Below are 10,947 nucleotides of genomic sequence, written 5' to 3'. Positions count from 1 at the left end.
AGTAAAGCACATAGAGTATTCTAATAAATCATGATTCATGTGTGTCCCTCTCAAAAGGTGTGTACAGTAAGGATAATTGTGGCAAAATAAAAAGCAAAGACTCATATCATACAAAACGCTCCAAGAAAAATACATATCATGTGGCGAATAAAAATATAGCCTCAAGTAAAGTTACTGATAGATAAAGACGAAAGAGGGGATGCCATCCGGGGCATCCCCAAGCTTAGGCTCTTGGTTGTCCTTGAATATTACCTTGGGGTGCCTTGGGAATCCCCAAGCTTAGGCTCTTGCCACTCCTTATTTCATAGTCCATCAAATCTTTAATCAAAACTTGAAAACTTCACAACACCAAACTCAACAGAAAACTCGTTAGATCCGTTAGTAAAACAAAATCCAATTCTTGCATGTAGGTACTATTGTGAACTCATTCTTATTTTATATTGGTGTAATATCTACTGTATTCCAACTTTTCCATGGTTCATACCCCCCGATACTAGCCATAGATGCATCAAAATAAGCAAACAACACAAAGAAAACAGAATCTGTCAAAAACAGAACAGTCTGTAAAGATGTGAATTGATGTAAAACTTCTGCATCTCTAAAAATTCTGAAAATTAGGACAACCTGGGCAATTTGTAGATCAGAAACGTGTATAAAATTCAAGAATTTATCGCGCTCCGCTAACCAGAAACAATTCTGATACTAGATACAGAAGTTTCCGTTTTTCAGCAAAACCAATCTACTATCTTTCAAATCATCCCAAAGGTCTTACTTGGCACAAACACTAAATTAAAAATCAAAAACAAATCTAACTAGAGGTTAGATGAAAAATTTATTGAAAAATAGAACCAAAGAAAGCAAGAACAAAAATAAAATTGGGTTGCCTCCCAACAAGCGCTATTGTTTAACGCCCTTAGCTAGGCAAAAAACATAGATCTAGATATTGCCATAATAACAATAATAAGGCATATCACGTATGCTCATCTCATACTCCCTTGGTTCAGCAGCAAGCTTTCTTTGTGGTAAGCAAAAGTAATCAAAAGGGCTAAATTTAATAGGTAAGGATCCCTAAGATCAAGTTCTAGAGGAATTGGCTCCTCCTTCTGCCCCTCGTATTGTATGGTCAACTCATCATTGTAAGCGTTCTTTTGGCAAAAATTCATGAACTTATTTTCTAGAGAGAAACCTAATTCGTTGTTTCGTATAGCAAAATTATCATTAATTTCAGAAATTCTCTCAACTAAAACATCGGTAGGGACCCTTTTTCTTAAATTTTCGTTATAAGCAACATCATCAAGAGATCATAAATGCATTATTTCTTGTTGATTAAAGAGAATCCTCTCTATGGGAGGACGACTACCATCTATTTTATAATGCGCAAAAATTTCACTAGCTTCCTTCATAATGAATATAAACTCATGAGCTCGAAATATGGTAGCGGCGTGTTTAACAGAAGAATGCTCAATATTAGAGAACTCTAGAAAAATCCTTTTATGCACGGATGCATTTGAACAAATTGTCTTTCAAGTTCAATTACAAGCAAAGATATAGCGTCCACGAGACTATTAGTTTTATGGAGAATAGATCCACCTAACATGGGTAGTTCACCGGCACAAGTAAATAAATCTTGAATAACCCCTTTTCCAATAATATTGCTGCTACCTATGCGAAGCTTTTTAGTGTGCAAGATAGTAGATTCTTCATGAGGATCAGTATTAGCAAAATTATCCAAGTTTTCCTCATTATTACTATGATCTTTTTAACGATAACCTCCCCAGATTCAGACATGATGGCAACACAATTCTGTCTAGCAAACGAATGAACCGAAAATAAATGAAAAGGACAAACGGAAGAAGGGTGAATAAAAAGGCAAATCTTTTTGTGTTTTCTGAAAACGTTTTTGAAGTGGGGGAGAGGAAAACGAGAGGCGAATGGCGAATACTGTAATGCAAGAGATGAGAGTTTATTATTGGTACTTGGTAGGCTTGATGTAGATCTTGACTTGGCGTAGATCTCCCCGGCAACGGCGCCAGAAATTCTTCCTGCTACTTCTTGATCTTCCATTGGTTTTTCCCTTAAAGAGGAAAGGGTGATGCAGCAAAGTAGAGATAATTATTTCCCTCAGTTAATAACCAAGGTATCAATCCAGTAGGAGAAGAACGCGCAAATCGCCAATACCTACAGAACAACCAAAAACTTGCACCCAACGTGATAAAGGGGTAGTCAATCCCTTCACGGTCACTTGCAAAAGTGAGATCTAATAGACATAGATAAATAAAACTAAACAAAATATAAAATATTTTTGCGTTTTTCATTTATAGATCTGAAAGTAAAAGATTGCAAAATAGTAGATCGGAAACTAATATGATGGAAATAGATCCAGGGGCCATAGGTTTCACTAGAGGCTTCTCTCATGAAGGCAAATAATACGGTGGGTGAACAAATTACTGTCGAGCAATTGATAGAAAAGCTCAATGTTATGACGATATCCAAGGCAATGATTATGTGATATAGGCATCACGTCTGTATCAAGTAGACCGACTCCTGTCTGCATATACTACTATTACTCCCCACATCGACCGACTCCTGCCTACATCTAGAGTATTAACTTCATAAAGAACAGAATAACGCATTAAGTAAGATGACATGATGTAGAGGAATAAACTCAAGCAATATGATGTAAACCCCATATTTTATCCTCGAAGGCAACAATAAAATACGTGCCTCGCTACCCCTACTTTTTCACTAGGTGAGGACACCGCAAGATTGAACCCAAAGCCAAGCACTTCCCCCCATTGCAAGAAAAACCAATCCAGTTGGCCAAACCAAACCGATAATTCGAAGAGAACTACAAGGATATCTAATCATGCATATAAGAATTCAGAGAAGATTCAAATAATATTCATAGATAAGTTGATCATAAATCCACAATTCATCGGATCTCGACAAACACACCGCAAAAGAAGATTGCATTGGATAGATCTCCAAGAACATCGAGGAGAACATGGTATTGAGAATCAAAGAGAGAGAAGAAGCCATCTAGTTACTAGCTATGGACCTGTAGGTCTCTGGTAAACTAGTCACGCTTTATCGGAAGGGCAATAGAGTTGATGTAGATGCCCTTCGTGATCGAATCCCCCTCCGGCAGGATGCCAAAAAAGGCCCCAAGATGGGATCTCACGGGAACAAAAGGTTGCGGCAGTGGAAAAGTGTTTTCGTGGATGCTTATGAGGGTTTCGGAATATTTGTGAATTTATAGGACAAAGAAGTAGGTCGGTGAAGTCACAAGGGGCCCACAAGGTAGGGGGCGTGCCCACCGCCCTAGGGTGCGCCCTCCACCCTTGCATCCGCCTCATGGCTCTTCTGACTTGCACTCAAAGTCCCCTGGGTGTCTTCTGGTCCAAGAAAAATCATCGTAAAGTTTCATTTCGTTTGGACTCTGTTCGATATTCCTTTTCTGTTAAACTCAAAAATAAGGAAAAAACAGAACCCGGCACCGGGCCCTAGGTTAATAGGTTAGTCCCAAAATAATATAAAATAGCATACTAATGCATACAAAACATACAAAACAGATAATATAATAGCATGGAACAATCAAAAATTATAGATATATTGGAGACGTATCATTGCCAAACATAACAATGTTGTGCAGAAATGAGGAAGCGACTACAAGTCAGTGGACTGAAAAACTATTTTGGGTCAGTTGCTCATTTCAGTCGAGCCTTCTTCCAGACAACGACCTCACATTATAAGCTACCGTCTGCATATATGCACATAGTAACTCCTACTCAGTCCTCCCCCTATGTACATAGTAGTTCTACACAGTTCTATCCCTACACTACTACTAGTACTACACAATGTTGTCACTATAAAGTAGTTCCTAGAAGCACGTCTACACATGAACTAGCTTGGCACGTTGGCTGGCTCGCAACCTGCATGCGCGATCACACGCACTAGCGACGCTCGTGCTAGCGGCTCTCATCTTGTTTCTCAAAAACATCGCCATGGTTTGGAGTGTTTCTATAAAAATGCTAACCTACATGGATATTGCTAACGATCTCCTATCTCGTTGGTCAAAAACAGTGCCATGGTCGGGGGAGTTTCTCTAAAAAAATTTTACACCTACATGGATATTGCTACTGATTTATTGTATCCTTGGTCAAAAACATCACCACACTCGGAAGTGTTTCTCTAAAATGCTACACATACAGAGATATTTCTACTGATCATCTTTACGGTGAGATATGCTTTCTTCCAACCACAGAACTCCCCCTATTTCCTAATAATTAGTAGAATGCTATCTGGTCGGATTCCAATGAGTTGGGCAGGATTATGAAGAGGTTGTCCTTCCTCCGGGACCGCAGGATTACCCTAGTTGAGGTGGCGCACATGTTCCTACGCCGCAACGTCCAACTTCTCTAGCCTGAGCTCACCCCATGCGGGCTTATCCGGGGAAGACGACGACAACCACGACATAGGAGAAGATTTTTATGGTATGTTCTCCTCTTTGTTCAAGGGGAAGGCTATGGATTTTCCCGTGTAGACGTTTGTTTTCTCATTTCTTAAGCAGAAATTGAATAGTTGGATCTTTACTCACCCATGTACTTGTTGACGCAAAAGTGGCTCTCCTTCTCGACCGAGGTCTGTACTTCTAAATTATATGGTTTTGCATATTAACTAACTACCTACTCATTGCTCGCTAGGAAATTTATAATAACATAGTCGATTAAGATCCATAGCCTGATTTCCAATGGCACATATGTATTTTTCTCCTCCAGCCACCAAACATTTCTTTCTTGAGGCCAGTGACTACTACCATCCGAGAAAGACATCCCTCTAATGCACCCAACCCTAGTGTCACCCAGCATAACACACAGCCCTCTAACACTAAGCCTAAACACTAACTGATAACCTCTAATTACTCTCCTCCATCACCATCACATTAAGTCCACTCCGCATCATCACCTCTAAAATTTCGCCAGTACCGTGACGGTGGTTGGAGATTGGAGGTATCATTGGGCGGAATTAACTTATACTAGATGTATATAGATTGATAGATGTATTATTTTTTTCTTCATTTCCGTGTCATAGAGATGTACTTATCCTTGGAAAAGTTGAATGGTGTCCTGGAAACCATCCCACTGGTTATAGCAGAATGATCGATCTAGTGCTAATACCGTGTTTTTATTTCATGACTCTTTGGTATTGCATTGTATTGCAGTTATAGATCTCTGCAATTGCAAGTTATATTTAGTTGTTCGATTTTCTGCTCTTATCATTGTCAAGTTGTAGATGAATGCTATTTGATATGTTACAAGCATGGCAACGCAAGAGGATACATTATTAGTCGATAAAAAAACAGTTAACAAATCTGCAACATCACAATTATTACTACCGAAGTTATTGCTACCCGCCTATTTCACCTTGGCGAATGAGAGGAGCTGGCGTTTGTGAGCCCACTCCTGCTCGTACACCTCTGCCTTGTACTTGTCATCTTTCCCGCCAATGTCTGATGCGTCGATGATGAGTTTGTAGTTCATTCCAGAAACAAGTTGTTGCCTGCCACTCACCACCTTGTTGAACTTGAGCACGCAGTTCACGTGCTTGCCGAACTCCAACACCGCCCAATGTATGAGCTCTTGGATGTGTTGGTCATTGATGTTTCCAATTGGTTTCCATCCATTCTCTATTGTTGTGTTCCACAATTGGTTACCCATCCGTTCCCCACAGCCTGTGGCGGGTGAGCCAATGGCACTGAGGAACGCAACAATGATGAGGAGGAGGAAGCTAGATGTCCTCATGGCTATTGGATTGTCTAATGGGGTTCTATATCTTGAGATAGTTTTGTGGGACTTTGGTGAGTTGGTGATGTGAGTCGATCCAAAACAAGTGAGATAGGTGTGCTTAAATAGACATTGTTATAAGGGGCAGCCATTAATAGGATGCTTATCCAAGTAGGCATTTACAATGACATTTATGACAACCTTTTATTAGGGCCAAACTTTATTTAAAATTTAATCAATTGGATCCATATCCAAAGAATTTGACCTACTTAAACTTAGAAACGTCTAAATACATGTTTTCTAGATGGTTGTATTTCATAGCCGGGTATCGTCATAACTGTTTTTTTACCGACTAATAACTTCGGTAGCAATAACCGATGACGAGTTTGTTAACACGTGCTTGGTGAACATCAAATGGATAACATCAGCAGATTTTTTTTTAGACTTCAAAATGTATTATCTCCCAAATAATAAATTTGATTAAAAATCTATTTTCATCGTTAAATCTGCCTCGACGAGATATTCAAAACTAAATCCCATATTTCTATGTTTTGACGATTTTTTTGTGCCAAAAGTTGCCATGATATTTACATTGAAATTGTCATAGTGTTTACACTAAAGTTGCCATGATATGTTTCATCTATTTTTCTTCTTCTAGATTTTAAAGCTGCCATTTTATATCAACTAATTTTCACAGCAAATTTTATGAATGGATCGTGGGAATTTTTAGTAATTAACCACGGTGAAATTAATTCATGGATTATGGCAATTTTTAGTAATTCATCATGGAAATTTTAGTTTAAAAATCATGGCAACTTTAGTTTATAGATCATGGAAATTTTAGTAGTTTTACCATGAAATTTTAGTATTTTACCAAGGAAAATATTTTTGGTATGAACCATGGCAAATTTTAGTGCATGTATCTTTGCAAATTTAAGTAATTCACCATGGTAATTTTAGTGTATGGTTCATGACAAATTTGAGTCACTGACCTTGTATTTTTTAAATAATTAACGACGGGTTTCTTTTCTAATTATTAACCTTCATGCCTAGAAGAGAACTAACTAGATGCTTCATTTGGTTGTGTGTATAATTGGTTTAGGGGTATAAGATATATCATACGTGTTTGCTACTATTTTAACATGAAAGAAAAGTAGCGGATCTGTTACAACATATACACATATTGCTAAAATTAATAATTCTATGAGGCAGCGGTAACACACACAGAGACATGCATAACATGTTAAAGATTAGGAATCATCCGCTTCTACGCGGTGTCAAAACACATCATATATATGCCGAAATTTCAGCCCGAACCGAAGGAGATATATAAAAATACCCAAGTAATCTCATAACAGCTATCTCTGTTTTAAACATTCCATCCGTCTAAGATGAATCTTCTCTAGAAACTTAGGTGTACCAACTTGCACGTACGCAAGTCACCACAATCACAACAATCGTATATATGATAAACAAGGCCACATGTGCAATCATAGCAACCATCAGCACACCCCACGGAAAGTGTTAGGAACCTTTCGCCACTAGAGAAGTCGTAGTACGAAGGAGAATTATCCTTGAGACGCCGACGACGTACAATGGTTCGCCCACGGCAGTAGGTATGGCCTTGTAACTCACGGCAATAGTCTCCCTCACAGAGACAGAGACATCATCGTCCTCGATGCAAATTCCATGGTCAATAGTAGTGAAGAGAGTATTACCTCCGATGCTTGTTACTGGGACAACCTTGCCCATGATAAGATCGGCTACTTTGTAGACGAGCATGCGCCCCTCTAAAAGTGGGTTAGCGTCGTGACCAATCAGTAGGATCTCCGAGATGCATTCTTCCATGCTGAACCGGCCTCTGATTCTGTCATTGGGACAGGTGGCAATCAACCTTGGCGGCAACAAATAAGATGACATTGTGTGATGATCAAGGCGGGGTGGATCGATCTGCAGAATATGTTGTTTGCCACCATATGTGGTGGGAGAATCCAACGCAAATAATTTTCCTTGGGATGATATTGTATGAGAGTAGCCTTGGAGGCTCCAAGTCGAGACACTCCATTGCTGGTCCTTGGTAGTAGCAAAGAATACTCGTGGTATATTATAAAGCTTGATCATGACGGTGACGACTCCATCAATACTCATGCTCATGGAGGTGACACCAGTGAAAGCAACATAGCTCCTGCCATTTGACATATCCAAGTTGGCCCTTACCAGGGACATGAGCGGCGGTAGCTCCACAAAGTCGTTGGTGAAAGGGTGGAGGATATGCATACAGTGCTTAAAAGTTGGAAAACGTTTCACGCCAGTGCGCCCGCCGAAACTTTGGTATGTCGGTTGCGAGCCATGTGATCAAGCCCCCATTGTACAGTCTCGCACATCACCCTGGCCCACCTTATCTCTCAGCCTAGCGCGCTGGTAGCCACACTCCTCGTCTTCCTCCTTCGGATCCCGCCGCCTTCTAGCCCCAATCGCGGCTAAAGCTCGAGAAGGCGACACCTATGGATGACGGTGCTCCTCGAGGGCAACCATGTTGGTGTGCTTGCCGATGGCCTCGTTGATATGCTTGCCTTCGGCGGGCCTCATTGATCGCGGTCGGAGCAGCGTGGGAGGCATCAGCTTGGGAGTGGGGGCTCGGGAGGAACAAATGAGGAGACTGCTCCCGGCAGTCTCGTCGGATGATTTGAATAATTCCCGAATTTATATAGGCAGTTTTATTGTTGGCCCATCCTGCCTTGTGTGGATTAGCTCCACTCGGGGATTATTCGCCCTGCACGCAACACTCTTAATGTATTGTGATTGCGACAACCGGGAGAAGAGGGCCTCACAGACGGGCGACGGCAGGCCGAAGACGGGGCACGCGTGCGTCGGTGTCGAACGCCGCCGACCCTCCCATCCCATGGATGGCCTCCCGAGCCCCCCGACGCCACCCGCGAGATATCCTCCCCTGAATCACGTGCCCGAGGTGAAACGCGGTCCACGCGGCGACGACGATGGGCCCGTGACGCACCTGCTCCTCCCGACGCGCACCTCACGACAGGCTGGTACATGGGGCGGCGCTACCTCCGCCACTGGCAACCTCCTCCACTCCTCTCCGCTGGCAACATGGCAGATCCCGTCGAGGTCCGCTCACCGAGAAACTCGATGGAGACAGCGGCGGTATCACACACACATCCTATGGGAGAGAAACTAAGAAAGATAGCCGAGAGGGGGTGGGATGTAGTGTTGTCGTTCGCTAGCATTTCCAGTCCAGCGAACGACTCGGACAAGATGGCGTGTCCCTCACAGGTGGTTTAAGATATGTGTTTTTGATCCAACGGCTAATAGGTCGGTCGCTGGGAACACCTAAAAAATCTGACGGCAGCCAGATAAGATTTCCCCCTTTTTAGGATTAAAAGTCCAGCTAGCTGGGCTTTGCATTTGTATCCACGAGAGGGGTAATAGCATCCAAGGTCCAATTCTGCCGCCAATTACGACCCGGCCCAGTAATCTTTGCCAATCGAGTCGAGTTCCGATCGGTTTGATCTCCTCGTAGCGGAGTCGTACGCAGTCTGCGTCTCAGCTGTCCCTTCCCTCGGTACGTTCTTCTCAAAGGAAAAAAAAAGAAGCTATCCCTCGGCACGTAGAGCTAGCTAGGGTAGAAAGACCAGATCGATCTTCTACTTTCCCATAGAAGAGAGAACATACTTCGTCTGCGATCGATCTTCTACTGTTCGAGAGAAGAGAGAAGATACGCCGTCTGCAATCGATCCACCCATGTCATGTCATCATCACGGGCGAACCGCGACGGCGCATCAGCCATCGCTGATGCTGCCGCCAGCTCCCAAGACGAAATCTATCCATCATGGTCGTCTCTGCATGCAGATTTGGTTCGTCTACTCGGCTGGCAGGTGCTGGCAGGAGATATACTGGACTATGTCCGGTTTCGTGCCGTGTGCGCCCATTGGCGGTCCAGCACCGTCGCGCCGCGGGGGCACGGCATCGTCGACCCACGCTTCCACCCCAAGAGGTGGTTCCTGCTGCCTGAGGGTCACGGCCTTCACCCTGCCGACGGCAAGAAGCGTTTCTTCAATCTCTCCACAGGAGTTTTCGTCCGCGCCTGGCTCCCGTTCTTAAGCGATAGCTATGTCCTTGACTCGGCCGATGGCCTCCTCCTCTTGCAACGGAAAAGCCAAGACACCTCCGCAATCCTGGTCCTCCACCCTTTCACCGGCGACTTTGCGGAGCTACCACCGCTCATGTCCCTTGTAAGAGCCAACTTGGATATGTCCGATGGCACAAGACGGGTTGATTTCCGTAGTGTCACTTCCATTAGCGTCAGTATTGATGGAGTCGTCACAGTCATGATCAAGCTTTACAATATATCACGTGTATTCTTTGCTACTACTAAGGACCAGCAGTGGAGTGTCTCGACTTGGAATATCGGATGGTACTCGGAGATAATATCATCCCAAGGGAAATTATTTGTGTTGGATTCTCCAACCACATATCGCCGTGAACAACATATTCTCCAGATCGACCCACCCCGCCTTGATCATGACGGCAACTCATCTTATTTGTTGCCACCAAAGTTGATTGCCACGTGTCCCACTGACAAAATTTCTGGCATGTTCTACATGGAAGATTGTGTCTCGGAGATCCTAGTGATTGGTCACGATGCTAACCCACTTTTCAAGGGCCGCTTGCTCATCTACAAAGTAGCCGATCTTATCATGGGCAAGGTTGTCCCGGCAACAAGCATTGGAGGTAATACTCTCTTCACTACTATTGACCATGGAATTTGCATCGACGGCGATGATATCTCTGTTTATGTGAGGGAGACTATTGCTGTGAGTTACAAGGCCATACCTACTGCTATGGGCGACACCATTGTACGCCGTCGGCGTCTCAAGGATAACTCTCCTTTGTACTATGACCTCTCTAGCGGCGAATGGTCCCAAGGACCAGCCATGGGGTGTGCTGATGATTACCATGATTGCACCTGTGGCCTTGTTTATCATATCTACGATTGTTGTCATTGTGGTGACTTCCGTGCGAGCAAGTTGGTACACCTAAGTTTCTAGAGCAGATTCATCGTCCTAGACAGATTACTTGGGTACAACAGAGATTGTTGTTAATGTGTACAACAGAGATTGCTGTCAATGAGATTACTTGGGTCTTC

The 10,947-nt window shown here is 43.0% G+C and overlaps 1 protein-coding gene across 1 annotated transcript; it reads right to left on the bottom strand.

The window, feature by feature from the left end:
- Positions 1-5,320: 5,320 nt before the first annotated feature.
- LOC123042877 (cysteine proteinase inhibitor 8-like) lies at positions 5,321-5,862 on the bottom strand. Its single transcript, XM_044465246.1, has one exon. It carries the CDS (start codon positions 5,799-5,801, stop codon positions 5,415-5,417), a length of 387 nt encoding a protein of 128 aa, XP_044321181.1. The 5' UTR covers positions 5,802-5,862; the 3' UTR covers positions 5,321-5,414.
- Between the last annotated feature and the right edge of the window lie 5,085 nt (positions 5,863-10,947).

The sequence above is a fragment of the Triticum aestivum genome, chromosome 2B (assembly GCF_018294505.1).
Source record: "Triticum aestivum cultivar Chinese Spring chromosome 2B, IWGSC CS RefSeq v2.1, whole genome shotgun sequence".
NCBI classification, from domain to species: domain Eukaryota; kingdom Viridiplantae; phylum Streptophyta; class Magnoliopsida; order Poales; family Poaceae; genus Triticum; species Triticum aestivum.
Note: the sequence above shows the minus strand (reverse complement) of the source record. Positions and strands in the feature narration are given on the sequence as shown.